The sequence below is a fragment of the Jaculus jaculus genome, chromosome 1, assembly GCF_020740685.1.
Source record: "Jaculus jaculus isolate mJacJac1 chromosome 1, mJacJac1.mat.Y.cur, whole genome shotgun sequence".
Taxonomy (NCBI): domain Eukaryota; kingdom Metazoa; phylum Chordata; class Mammalia; order Rodentia; family Dipodidae; genus Jaculus; species Jaculus jaculus.
Genome location: NC_059102.1, coordinates 182,996,118 through 183,010,557, shown reverse-complemented (window position 1 = coordinate 183,010,557; position 14,440 = coordinate 182,996,118). Strand labels below are relative to the sequence as shown.

At 46.3% G+C, this 14,440-nt stretch overlaps 1 protein-coding gene across 4 annotated transcripts in view; it reads right to left on the bottom strand.

Annotated features, from left to right (window-relative positions):
• The window catches only part of Klhl2 (kelch like family member 2), a 133,385-nt gene extending 121,279 nt beyond the window's left edge, over window positions 1-12,106 (bottom strand). For 3 of the 4 annotated variants that reach the window (XM_045132071.1, XM_045132078.1, XM_045132086.1), the window contains exon 1: window positions 11,971-12,106. In XM_045132071.1, the coding sequence (XP_044988006.1) occupies window positions 11,971-11,996 (26 nt within the window). In that variant the 5' untranslated portion in view covers window positions 11,997-12,106. The remainder of the gene's footprint in view (window positions 1-11,970) is intronic. The other variant, XM_045132097.1, reaches the window with a different exon arrangement.
• Between the last annotated feature and the right edge of the window lie 2,334 nt (window positions 12,107-14,440).

Sequence of the window (14,440 nt, the reverse complement as noted above, 5' to 3'; positions counted from 1 at the left end):
ACAGGGCATCCCCAGCTAGTGTGGAAAAATTAAGTACACTCTAGTGACCTTGGGAGTACATGAGTACAGGAAGAGATTTTAAAAAGGCTGCTAGGGAGGAAAGCACTGGTCTAAAAGCCAGACGGTAAAAGGATATTTACACTTGAAGAGGGGACTGGGGAAACAATTTAATATAAGACAGATATTCCCATTCTCATGGTAAAGACAACAGCCGGCACCCAGGCAAACTCTCTAGCCATGTAACATGGAATACATACACACACACATATATGGTACGCATACTAAATAATTTAATATTTTATAGACTGCAACAAAGGGGAAATACTATGCTATTAGCAAAATTATCACAGAAGAATTTTCAATACTCAGAACAGAAGCAAGAATGCCCCCAAAATAATATTGTTATAATCAAGAACTTTCCCAACTGCTTAAGAATCAGGAATTAGCTGGGTGTGGTGACACATGCCTTTAATCCCAGCACTGGGAAGACAGACGTAGGAGGATCGCAATGAGTTCAAGGCCAGCCTGAGACTACATAGTGAATTCCAGGTCAGTGTTTTTGCTAGAGTGAGACCCTACCACCAAAAAATCAAACACAACAAAAGGCTGGAGAAATGGCTTACTGGTTAAGGTGCTTGCCTGCAAAGCCTAAGGACCCAGGTTTGATTCCCCAGTACACATATAAGCTAGATGCTTAAGGTGGGGCATGCATCTAGAGTTCATTTGCAGTGGTTGGAGGCCCTGCTATGCCCAATTTTTCTCTCTCTCTCAAATAAATAAATAAAATATTTACAAAAAAGAAATGAAATCAGGGGCTGGAGATGGCTTAGCAGTTAAGGCACTTGCCTATAAAGCCAAAGGACCCAAGTTCCATTCCCCAGAACCCATGTAAGCCAGATGCACAAGGTGGCACATGCATCTGGAGTTCATTTGCAGTGGTTGGAGGCCCTGCTATACTCTCTCTCTCTCTCTCTCTCCCACCTCTTTCTCTGTCTGTCTCTCTCAAATAAATAAATAAAAAATTTTTTAATTAAAAAAATAAGGAATTAAGGGAAGGTGGGATGGTGCACACCTGTAATCCTAGCATTGCAGAGGCAAGATGATCTCAAGTTCAAGGTCAGCCTGGGTTACATAGCAAAACCTTGACGGAAGGAAGGAAAGGGGAAGAAAGAGGGGAGGAGAAGGAAAAGGAGAAGGGAAGACGAGGAGAAGGAAGAAGAGAGGAGGGGAAGGGGAAGGGGAAGGGGAAGGGAAGGGAAGGGAAAAGGGTAAAGGGTAAAGGGAAAAGGGAAAAGGGAAAAGGGAAAAGGGAAAAGAAAGAAAGAGGAAAGTTGAGAAGTAAATGCCTGGCGTTAAAGAATTAAGCAGCTACCATGCACAATCAATGCCCATATTGGTATTCTTAAAGCTATTATAAGCTCCCCCTCTTTTTGATGTACTCTAGAAAGTGCACACAAAAGACTTGATTCAAAGACCTAAAAGAATAAGAAATAACACTGAATTTCCTTTGTAAACGTTCCCTGTTCTGAGAGCCACTTACAAACACAGGACCCCTGCTGAACAGGACTATTTTCAACACTAATGCCCTTTTCCATAATTTCCCATTTCCTATGTGGCTTTGAAGTAGGTGGTCTCTCACTCAGAAGTAGAATTGAACAACAGAAAATAATGCATCATGCCTAAAACCAGAGGTGGAAACACATGCAGATATTCAGGACAAACAGCTAAGGGGGTGTGGGGGGGATTTTTACCCCAATGTGTGGTCCAAGACAATTTTTCATCCAGTGTGGCCTAGCAAAGACAACAGGTTGGACACTCTTGCTCTAAGTTACAGGAGCCTAGTCACACCTTCTCCCTGCTTCCCTAGTGAAACCAAGAGTAGACTTTTCAAAAAAACAAAGAAAAGAAAAAATCTGCCAACTGTATTCTTTAAAATATCAAAAGAAGATACTTTTTCAAGGTCCCTTTGCCTAAGAAGTCTTCCCAACTTCTACAACCACAAGAAGATTTATTTGATAATAGACTACTTCTCGATAGCCTACTGTTATCAAAACATACTCCACAAGAGTTAAGGTTTCCAAGGGCTTGAATTTCAGTGAACAGCTGCCCTTTATAGGAGATAATCCTCAGACCTTCCTGCAATGACTTACTTCCACAAACTCCCAGCCATGGGCAAGGCTGGCTTCTCAGCTGAGATGCCCTTGTCACTCTGCCGAAGCACACGCTACTGGCAATAATTAAATTCTCAGAGAGCAAGGAAATAAATACTCTAACAGCACGGACTCCCTCAAACAGCCCAGACTGCAAAACCAGGCAAAGGTAGAAACATACTGAAATGAGTTTTTTGAGAACACCCCAAATATGACCAATAATTTCCTGAAGTATTTAGCATTTACTTTGGAACAGTGATTTTTTAATGAAAGGGAATAGAAGGGTCAGAAAAACTTAAATCAATTTTCTTCCCAACTATGCATATCCACCCCTTCTGGGGTGCAGAGTCAGGCAAGGCCTTTTCAGAACTAGGTCTATCAGTGATGGGATCTCCAGGGGTAGGGGCGGGAGCAGCTATGCATGATTTAGAAAAACAACAGGTGATGTAATACACATGCCACCCACTTACCTCCCACCCTGGAACAATCATCCCAGATGAGAAGAAGCATTATAGAAAATATGGGCTGTTTTATCTTTTGCAGTTTCTCTGGAGGAAGTAATGCTACAAATCATGAGGATGATACAACTGCAAAATGGGCCAAGGAACCAAGGACATTCTCACATTTAGGACATAAAAACACTGGGCCCCTGGGTGGCCACCATCTCTGTTCTCCCCTGCCTGTTCACCTCAAAAGCTGCAAGACTCCCTAGCTTGCAATGAGTCACCCACCATTACTCACAAATTTCTGCCAAATTCACGTCAGCAGCTGTTGTTTTCAAAGTCACCATCCATGCTGGCCTGCTTTGAAGTTTCCTATTACTTTATAATATTTCTCCAATTTTCTCCGCAGTCTTCCCCATTCAACTTGCATTTGGAAGCTGGTAAGTCATTAACACTAATCCACTTAATAACACAAGACCAGGAAATCTGACAGACAGATTAGACCATAAATGATGTCTTAACTAATATTTGTCATGTCATTTCCCAACAAAAGTTCTCACAGTTTCATCATAACCAAATTATCTCCACATACTGAAAAGCAGTGAAAGCAGGGTTTTCCCCATCAGACCCATACTTTGTGGTAGGGTTGTGGTTTACAATTTTTTGCAATTAATAAATGTCAAAGGAACATACTTGGGCTGGAGAGATTGCTTAGCTGTTAAGGCACTTGCCTGTGAAGCTTAAGGACCCAGGTTCAGTTCCCCAGAACCCATGTAAGCCAGATGCACACCCGGTGGCAAATGTGTCTGGAGATGGTTTGCACTGGTTAGAGGCCCTGGTGCACTCATTCTCTATCCTCCCCCCAACCCCATTTCTCTAATTTAATAAAATTTAAGGGAAAATAAAAAAAGAAACACACCCTCCAAATTTTCATCAAGTATATGAAATTGAAACTCTAATTAGAGTTTCAGGCATGAAGCCAGTACCCTTGCTATAATCTATACACTTACAGCATTCACCAAATAGCTACAATTTTTATTGTGTATTCATGTGTGCACGTGCATGCGAGCGCACACATACACACACACACAAACACACACACACACACACACACACGTGTGCATGCCACAGCACACACAAAGATCAGAGGAAAACCTCAGGGTTGTCTTCTCTTTGCACCTGTTGGATGTCTCTGTTGTTAGCCACTGAGAGAGCCAGACTTGCTGGCCTGAGAGCTTTGGGATTCTCCTGAGTCTGCCTCCCACTGGTGCACTAAGATTCCAGATGTGCGCACCACTCTGTATTACAGCTTGACATGGTGGCCAGGGATCCGAACTCTGGTTGGCAGGCTTGTAGAGCAAGTGCCCTTAACCCCTGAGGCATCACCCCAGCCCCAACTATGGCTTTTTAAAAACAATGCTAATGGGACTGGAGAGATGGCTCAGGGGTTAAGGCCCTTGCCTGCAAAGACCAATGACCCAGGTTCAATTCCCCAGTACCCACGTAAAAAGCCCCAAACACAAAGCGGTGCATGCATCTGGTTTGTCTGCAGCCTGGCACGTACATTCATTCTCAGATTCATTCCCGGCCCCCGTTGCAAATGAATATATATATTTTTAAAAACATTACTAAACTGCTAATGTCTGCCCTACAGAAAAAGAGTATGAATTGGAGTTACAGCTCAGAAGAACATGTACTTGGAATGTATAAGGCCTTGAAAAGAGAAAGTGGGATGGATCTTCAGTATGCAGGCTTAGACTTGAGTATGAAGTGTCCTGTGAGATGCAAACTTCCTACTCTGCATCAAGTTATACATCTCACAGATAATTTCATACTAATGCCACTGCATACATTAGCTGCAGTTACACACTATTACAAGTTATAGTTCTAAAAAAAAAAGTTATAGTTCTGATTTCCCAGAGCTGGAACCATCCAGAGAAGGCAGACATGCCCAATTTTATGGGCCCTGAGCCCACTAGAGAGCAGAAAAGCATTATCTCCCTTCTCCCCTTGGACTTGGCTGTGTGGCTTCATGTTAAGTGTGCGGGGAAGCACTGGCAGGAGGAGGTGGTTAGGATGTCTGAAGTGCAGAGGTTGATGGAAGTTGGAACATAATTGCTCTCTGATAGTAGAACAATAGAGCTGTAAAAAGCTCTTCTTCAGTTCAACTCTGCTCTCTCCCGCTTTCCCTCCCACCTACATGACAAACAGAGCACAATCAGGCACTTTTTGTCCCTGACAGTGACGATCACCAGGAAAGGGACTGGGGTAAAAGCATGTCTTATGCAAGATCCATCTTTTAAAGATTATTTCATAAACAATTAACAGCATTACTGCGCCCATTACTAAAATAGGGAAAAGGAAGACAGTGGGTAAGTTAAAACATTGCCCTGTCACTTCTCACTCATAGTGGTTTTCATTTTGCCCCTATTTCTGGTAACCATTACTACAGAGCAGTGATGTGACCTGGTCATTCAGTCAACAGGCTGGATTTTCTGACATAAGAATGGAAAGAAACTAGAAGACAGGCAGAAGATCAAGCTATGGCTCTGTTCACCAAATGCTGAGTAAGTAAGTGACCCGTGGTTCAGTCACTTAACCTTTCTGGGCTTCAGAGGGTTTACTTATAAATCAAAAATTGTTCCAGTGGCTGGAAAGATGGCTCAGCCACTTAAGGCACTTGTTTGCAAAGCCTAATGACCTGCATTCAATTCCCCAGTACCCATGTAAGCAAGATGTATAAAAGGCACATGTATGGTTCATTTGCAATGGCAAGAGCTCCTGGCACCCCCATTCTCCCTCCTCTCTGCTTGTTCCAGGGACTACTTGGAAAGAAATTATTCACTGGAGGAAGGACTGGGAAGGGGATGCAAAAGAGGGTGATGGGAGGGGATTATGATCATGGTATTCTGTGTGCATGTATAGGTTACTAAAAATGAAATTTTTGAAAAATTGTACTACAAATATATCTAACATGAGAGATAACTACATATCACTTACTGATGGAGCTGAAGAAGCATTAAATACCATATGAATATAAACAGAAAAACTGTTGAAGTTGGGCTGGAGAGGTGGCTTAGTGGTTAAGGCACTTAGTGGTTAAGGACCCAGGTTTGATTCCCCAGGACTCATGTAAGCCAGATGCACAAGGTGGCACGTGCATCTGGAGTTTGTTTGCAGCAGCTGAAAGCCCAGGAGTGCCCATTCTCTTTCTCTCTCAAATAAATAAATAAATATTAAAAATAAAAGCATTTTTAAAAAGTTGAACTGAGGGCTGGAGAGATGGCTTAGCGGTTAAGCGCTTGCCTGTGAAGCCTAAGGACCCCGGTTCAAGGCTTGGTTCCCCAGGTCCCACGTTAGCCAGATGCACAAGGGGGCGCACGCGTCTGGAGTTCGTTTGCAGAGGCTGGAAGCCCTGGTGCGCCCATTCTCTCTCTCTCCCTCTATCTGTCGTTCTCTCTGTGTCTGTCGCTCTCAAATAAATAAATAAATAAATATATAAATAAAAAAAGTTGAACTGAGTATAGAGATGTATTGTCTTTCAACACTCAATTTGACATTATTAGCAATGTACAAAGAATCACAGCTGTTAATAAATGTACGTCCTTGGGCTAGAGAGGCAGCTCAGCAGTTAAGGTGCTTACCTGCAAAACCTCAAGACCCAAGTTTGATTCCCCAGTACCCATGTAAAGCCAGATACACAAGGTGGTGCATATAGAGGCCCTGGCATGCCCATTCTCTCTCTCTCTCTCCCTCTGTGCCAACCTCTCTACCAGGTGTAGTGGCAGAGGTAGGAGGATGGCCATGAGTTCAAGACCACTCTGAGACTACGTAGTGAATTGCAGGTCAGCTGGGCTACAGAGAGTCCCTAAAATAAATAAATAAATAAATGTACATCCTAGACATCCACTGTTTGATGAGGGACGGAAGAAAGGCTGACCCAGGATCCCTCTCCAGTTTCCTATCTAACTCGTAAGGCACATCTGAATGCTAACAAATGGCACAAGTCAGCAATGAAATTAAGAATCCACCTTCTATGGAAATGAATCAGTGAGCTGGAGTGAGCGGAAATAAATAGAAAAAAAAAACTGTAAACAATATGGGGCTCAAATTGGGCCCCGGAAGAACCTCAAGTTATTTTAACTAGAAACAGGAAAGTGAGAGCAATTGGAAAAGGCTGGAGGACCCTGGTTTACGAGGCAGAGTTAAGTCTATGAGGCTAAAGTCCATAATGACCCTGGATGTATAAAAGAAGGCTAAAATGTGGTAGACCAAGACTGCACAGTTGAGTATATGGTTTTGATAAGACTTGTTTCATGATGCTAAGACATTGAAAGGTACAAATAGCAGGTGGACCAAAAAGAAACTCGTAAGTTCAAGAGGAGACCACTGAGGACTAGGGTTATAGCTCAGTAGTGATGGCCTAGCACACATGAAGCCCTAGGGTCAATTCCCAGCACCACATGCACACACAAAAAGTGACCAACTGGAAAAATTCAGTTATCAAGTGATAGAATCCATTAATGGTAGCAGAGAGCAAGCCAGAGTAGACACAGGAAATCAAGTCTCTCCAGTTCCTGAGCACTGATAGACTGTGGAAGACAGAGAAGTCAAAGACAATTTCAGTGTTTCATGTGGGAAACCAGAAGAATGGTTTTCTCATTCCTAAGTGGAGAAGTCGATCCGAGAACAGATTATGAACTCAATTTTAGAGACACTGGGTTTAGGTCTGAGCTAAGAGTAGATACTCCATTAGAAACTCAGAATTCCAAAGCTGGGTGCAGATTTAAGATACAGATGACCCTAGAACTCAGAAGCATGAGGCAGGATACATTAAGTGTGAACCATGAGCCAGGCATGGTGGAGCATGCTGTAATCCTAGTATCCAGCAGGCTAAGGACAGAGGATTCAGAGTTGGAGGCCAACCTGATCTACACATGGAGAATGTGTCTTAAGTACAAATATTGATGGAAGGATGGATGGACAGACAGACAAACACTACTTCCAGAACCCACATAATTTCCCAAACATACCTCCAAATTATCCCTATAGAGAATATTTCTTTCAACACATGGCTTCTCTTAGCATTATCTTGTGAGCTATTACAGCATCTAAGCATTGTATGCACCTTTACCTCTTTGCCTGAGATTCCTCTGTGAAATGAAAGGTGCTTAATTTTTGTTCAGGAATGACTGAACAGTAAGAATATACTCCAGTGCCCTTTATAAAAAAACAAGCAAGGGCTGGAGAGACGGCTTAGAGATTAGGGTGTTGGCCTGAGAAGCCAAAAGACGCAGGGCTCAATTACCCAGGACCCATGTAAGCACACGGTAGTGCATGCGTCTAGAGTTCCCTTGCAGCCACTGGAGGGTCTGGCATGCCCATCCCCCCTTTGTTTCTCTCTCTCTCTTTCTCTCTCAAATAAATTTTTTTAAAGATTTTTTTTTAATTTTTTTTTGTTCATTTTTTATTTATTTATTTGAGAGCAACAGACATAGAGAGAAAGACAGATAGAGGGAGAGAGAGAATGGGCGCGCCAGGGCTTCCAGCCTCTGCAAACGAACTCCAGACACGTGCACCCCCTTGTGCATCTGGCTAACGTGGGACCTGGGGAACCGAGCCTTGAACCGGGGTCCTTAGGCTTCACAGGCAAGCGCTTAACTGCTAAGCCATCTCTCCAGCCCTCAAATAAATTTTTAAAAAGACAAGTAAGTGACTGAGAATACTGTGTAACAAGGTTCCAAATTCATAGCAATTCAGTCTTGGAAAGAACATCAAAGTCTTCTAGTGAACTGCACATGTCAAACTTCAATACACTTGATTCTAAAACAACATGAGAACAATTCAACAAGTTTTCATTAAGTAAAATCTACTCAAGTACTACCCTCTAGTCAAGCTGGGCAGGCGTGGTGGTGCACGCCTTTAATCTCAGCACTCTGGAGGCAGAGGCAGGAGGATCGCCGTAGGTTCGAGACCACCCTGAGACTACATGGCTAATTCCAGGTCAGTCTGAGCTAGAGTGAGAACCTACATAGAAAAAAATAATAATAATTAGTCCTTCCTTATAGTTCAGAGGGGCTTTAAAATGCCATTTTTTTTCATAAAACATGGTAATAGTTGGTAATTACTCTTTTACCAACAATGCATCTACTTGGCAAAACACAGATTGTAGCAATTGTTGGGCTTCACTTAAAAAAAAAAAAAAAAAAAAAAAGCAGGTCAGTGAAATCCAAAGAGCTGAGAGCTCTAATGCAAACCATCTTCAGCTGCCTAAATCCCTTAGAGCATGGTTAACAAGTTGTTTGCTTCTATCGAACGCCTCAGATGACAAGTGTCTCCAATGATGCAGAATCATTGACCAAAAGAAAGATAAGGCTCTGCCTGAGGCACATTTACTTGGCTGTGTGAAGGAAAAGGGGGGGGGGGGGAAGGTCTGCAGAGAATAGACCGGCTTGTGAAAAGAAGCCAGTTAAGAAAAGGCCCAAGAGGGCTGTGCTCACTCTGACATCTCGTCTTCTTTTAACTTAAAATGCCTTTATGCAAGTTAACTGTAAAAGCACAAATGTACGAGCATTCCAGTGGCCAGGGCTGATCGGTTTACATTTCCTCTTGCATGGCTCAGTTTACCACCTCAGATTCCTTCACTATTAAGCTACACCTACAACTGTTAGTTGCATACCTTTAAGGTTTGACCACAAGCAAATGTCTCACGGTGTGAATTTATCACCCAGACACCCAAAAGTAACAGAATCACAATGCCGCATGTACTCCAAACTGCAAAATAATAGTAAGTCAAACATATAAAGGCTAACTGCAATCAAAATGAGAATCATCAAAGGGTGAGGAAAAGTTGAGGCCACAAAGTGGAAAAGCCTCAAAAGTGATCAGAAGGAGGTCATCCTGGAGGAGATGAGAATCCGCACAGAGATGCAAGACAGCGCATTAACAAGGAAAAAGGGAAGCAAGGCGGGTCGGAGGGCAACGAAAACTTGGCTGTTAAAACAAGCATGACCCCGAGCACCTTGCAATGTGCCAGGCAGAGACAGGTATTCAAATATTTGCACACCAAACGAATTTCTAGAGAGATACTCGCACAGAGAGAATTCCGAGTCTCTGCCTTCCAGAGGCACACTAAACCCTGCTCACACATCTTTCTTTGCCTTAAAGCTCAGGCTAAAACTCCAAGCTTATAAAAACCTGCATACTCCCAGTAACTACCACTGGGCCTCAGTCCTAGGCTGGCTCTAGCAAGGCAGTCAGTGAGGTCCCCCCAAAGCCCCTACCTGTGGTTCTCAAGCCCAGCTCTTTGGTCCAGGATGGAAGGGAGTAAGTGGGAGTGGTGGCAAACAAGCCAGAGTGTGGGAAGGAAACAAGCTGTCTGGTCTACAGAAGCATAAGTGGCACCATAACAAGTTCTGGAATTTTGTTAATTCTGGAGCCACCAAATGAAAATAAAACCCATTTGTCCTTTTAATTAAGTGGATGGAAATGATGAAAGTCTCAGCAACTTTAGCCCACTGTGATTAAAAGGAGTTTCCACAATTGCTTCCTGCACCTTGGCATTCCAGGTTTTCCTTCACCAATCAGCATCTCATTGTCCCAGGGCTACTGACGGAGTCTTCAAGCCAAAGAATTGTGATGGGCATCCACTGTGCTGGGTTTAGTGAGCTGCCCTAGATGTGCTTTAGCCATACTAGCCCACACACATCTATTTCACTTTTTCAACTGAAATCATTTTCCATGTCTCTCCTTCTACGCCCTTCTTTTTACCTGCATTCTGAGATCCCCTTGTTCTCTCCTGTAGTTCACTCTGTTTTCAAACGTAAAAAGGGACTGCAGAGAACCGATCCAGACGAGCAGGCTCACCACCAATAACGAATCTACCTGTTCTATGTCACATACAATGTGTTGTCCATGTGCAGAGGACATAGCCTACTGTAAATGTGCCTGAGCCTGGTCAGAAATCTCCAGGGCTGTGACTGCAGGAAACAATCTGCCAACATGTTTCCTAGGGGAGTCCAGGAGCCTTGCCCAATCTGCTGGACAGCATGACCAGATCACAGAGCCTCAAAAGCCACAGCAATCAAGAAGTGTCAGCTCTTGCTTCTTCTCTCTGTCCAGGAGGGGCGATTCAAGAGTTTGTCATCTACTCAGATCCCCATGACCTGTACCACTCAAGCTCAAAATACTGTAATGCACTCTTAGAAACTGTAGTTTCAGAATCTCATTCGTTCTCCTGAAACGATTCAACATCAAAAAGGGGGGGGGGGTGAATGTTCACCCAGTGCAACTATCTGTATTTTACCTGGAATTCTGCCAAACAGGCACAAGAGGCTGATGGGGTTTAACTGTGATGGGGTGAAGCTAGCCAAATCTAACCAAAAAAAAAAAAAAAAAAAAAAAGGTAAGAACAGTGAATAACCTCTCATGAACATGCACTGTTCTACTGTTCTTCAGAATGAGGTCTGAGGAGTCAGATTCAAAGGGATCCTGTACGTTCATAAAGGTTAAACTAAAGGAATGAGATCAAAACTGAATCTTTTTCCAACTCTTAGGGATTTGCAGACCACTTTAATCATATTTAAAAAATAAAAGCCTCGTACTGAATAAATATCTTCCACATAATATTTCTAGAAGGTAATTTTGCGGCAAGCGATCTTGAATGTACTTGAGCACCTAGGGAAGAAAAAAAAAGACACCTGTGCCTGGCAGGTCGCTCATGCTACCAATGTGCCCCGGGTACCAGGGGAGCAGAAGATGCTCTGATTTCTGGATAAAATTTTCTGCAGTGGCAGGTAAGAGGTCACATGCCCTAAACGGCCGCAGCTCATTTAGAGTGCTGTGAAAGCTCCCTGGATATTAATTCTATTAGAAATTCGAAAGAACCAAGCCACCTAAGATCTCATTCATTTGGACACACCGGGTGACGGTACTTTCCAGTTCCCCCTCTTTTTCCTTTTTTTTTTTCCCCCAACGGAGTTCTGTGCATCCTGTGTCTCCCTATTAGAAAGGGGTGGGCGAGATGGGCACCATGCACCTCAAGGAGGCACCCACAGGACGATCAGGGTGCCCCACGCAACAGCCCCATCCTGAATCTTCTCTCCGCCTAAGACTGGAAGGAGAGAGACCCCGTCGGTCACTGCCTGGCCAGGCTGGAGTTTCCGTCCGCGACCTCCTCGGGACTGCAGGCAGGACGCCCCATCACGCCCCGCATCCCCCACCTCCCGCCGGCCCCGGGCCCCCGCGGGCGCTTCAGCGGGCGTCCTCGGTCCCGGCCGGACGGGCACCGGGCGCGGGCGCTCGTCCCCATCGGTCCCCGAGCGGCTCCGGCCCCCGCGGCCGCCCGCCGACCTCCCGCCCGTCCTCCGCTCACTCACGCGGGAGGCAGCGGCGGCGTCTCCATGGTGGCTCCTCTCGGGCTTCAGAACGCAGGCACCGACCGCCGCCGCCAGCACCATTCCAGCCGCGGACGCCGGCACTGCCCGCCCGCCCAGCCGCGTTCCATGCGCCCCGGAGGGGGCGCCGCGCTCGCCTTCACCGCGCGCCGCCACCTGCGGCGGCCCCCGCGGCCATGGCCCGCTCGGCCCGGGCGCGCTCCGCTCCGCGGCCCCGTTCCTCCCGCGGCGGCGCTCCCGATGCCCGCGCGCCTCCTCCCTCGCTCGCTCGCTCGCTCGCTCCCTCCCGCGCGCGGGTGCGGCGCGGCGCTGGCGGCGGCCGACGCGGTGGCGGTGGCGGCGGCGGCGGAGGCGGCGGCGGGACGGGCGGGCGGCGGGCGCGCGATCGGCCACTTCCGGGTTCGGCCCCAGCCGGCGCCGACGCCGTGACGGGACGGCGATGCGGTCTCCCGCGGCGGCGAGGACCCCTCCCTCGGCGCCTCCCCTTCCTCCTCCTCCTCCTCCTCCTCCTCCTCCTCCTCCTCGCTCTCCCCCGCCGCCGCGGCCGCCGAGCCCAGCAGCTCCGGGGGCGGGCGCCGCCTGCAGCGCGTCTGGGCGCGGGGGCGGGGGCGGGGTGCCCGGGACCCCGGAGCTCGGGGGTGAGCGGTGCAGGCCGCGGGAAGGGCGTCCGGGAGCACGTCATGACGCCCGGGGCTCGCTCCTGGCTCGGCTCGCTTTCCCGGGCGTGTTCGCATCCTTCTCTTTGGATTTGAGCCTTCTCGGGGCCCCGGGGAAGTGGCAAGGGTAGACATCACCAACCACTGCCTTGCTTAAGAGGAGGAACCCGAGGCCAGAAGCAATGAATGCTCCCGTCCGATGCCCCCAGCCCGAAGCTAGGTGTCTTTCCTCAAGCTAGTCCTTGCACCGGTGAAGTGAGCACTTGCTAGGCAAGGTTTGCAAAGGAGGAACGTGACCCCGAGCAAACCTGGGGCTCAGAGTTTAGGAAGCTGCCGGTCCATCCAGGTGTGGTAAGAGAGACAATGTGAGTGCCTGCTATGAAGAATAAATCTGGGTGAGGATCGAGAATGCTGCTTTATGAGGACGAACCAGGAGAAGGCCTGTCAAGGTATCAGTTCAACAAAGATCGAATTATATGAGCCTTGAGTAATGCAGAGACGAGATGCCCAGGGCCTAAGCAGGAGCCGCGCTGACTCCCTAAGTAAGATGCCAGGGTTGGTAAGGAGAGAAGCATGACTGGTGTTTCTCCAAGTATGCCCATTGGGAGGCAGGAGCGCCAGGGAACTTAGATATGGGAGTTCTCCAGTCCTACTTCAGACCTTCAGCGAAGTGACCCTAGCCGTGGACCAGACATGTGTTTGAGCAGGCCCTCCGATCGTGCTGCTGTCTGCTAAAGTTTGAGATCGCAGCTCCAGGGTACCGGATTCAGAGCCTTTAAAGTCAGGAAACAGCATTAGGAGTGGGTATGGGGGCGGGGAGTAGTCACGCATCACATAGACTTGTGGGCTGTGATAAGAGATTTGTTTGTTACTGAGACAGTAAGCAATTGGGAAGTTGGGTGTAATTTGCCAAATTATTTTTAAAGCGCTGGTGCGGGGGATAGAACTCAGGAATTCATGCTTGAACAGCAAGCGCTGTTACCCACTCGGCTATCTCCCCACCCAGCTGTGAACAATTGGATCTGATCATTAACAGGATGACTTAGCTGGGACGATTTTTACATGTATGTTTTTAAAGATTCCTGGTCAGTTATTTTTAAAGGTGATCACTTGCAGTATGAGCAATACAAGAGAACAAGCAAGGTGTATATTTGTGTCTGGGGTAGGCTCAAATATACAGGCTGTCAGATATAGCTGGAATGTCAAATCATGGGACTGGTTGAGGTCAATTTGATAATGTAGCTAGCAAAAAAAAAAAAAAAAAAAAAAGAGGATCAAGAAATGAACCCTGAAGCACTCCAATATCAAGAAAATAAGATGAGGACTAGGGTTATAGCTCAGGGTAGTTTGTCTGATAACAACAATGCCTTAGGGCCCATCTCCAGTCACCACCAAAAGAAAGGCAATAAAATGAAGCTAGAAGTCTTGATGCATGCCTATAATCCCAGCATTTAGGAGCCTGAGACTAGAGGATCACAGGTTTGAGGGATGCCTGGACTACATAGTAACTTCCAGGCCAGTCTAGGCTACGTGGTGAGACACAGTCCCAAGAAAATATAAAATAAAATGAATTCTGAGTAGGAAATGGAAAAGACCCACGAGGAAATACCATAGTAGCCTAGTAAATTGTTCCAGGAAAAGAAAAATCTTTTAATATGCTTTCCCATGAGCTGACTTCTCTGTATCCTGGAGTGATCATTGATTTACTAGGCGTAAGATATACATGATGGGCTACTTCCCTGCTATTGATTGTTTTGTCTCAAGCCCTAAGAAAACTTCCATTTTAGCTGGGCATG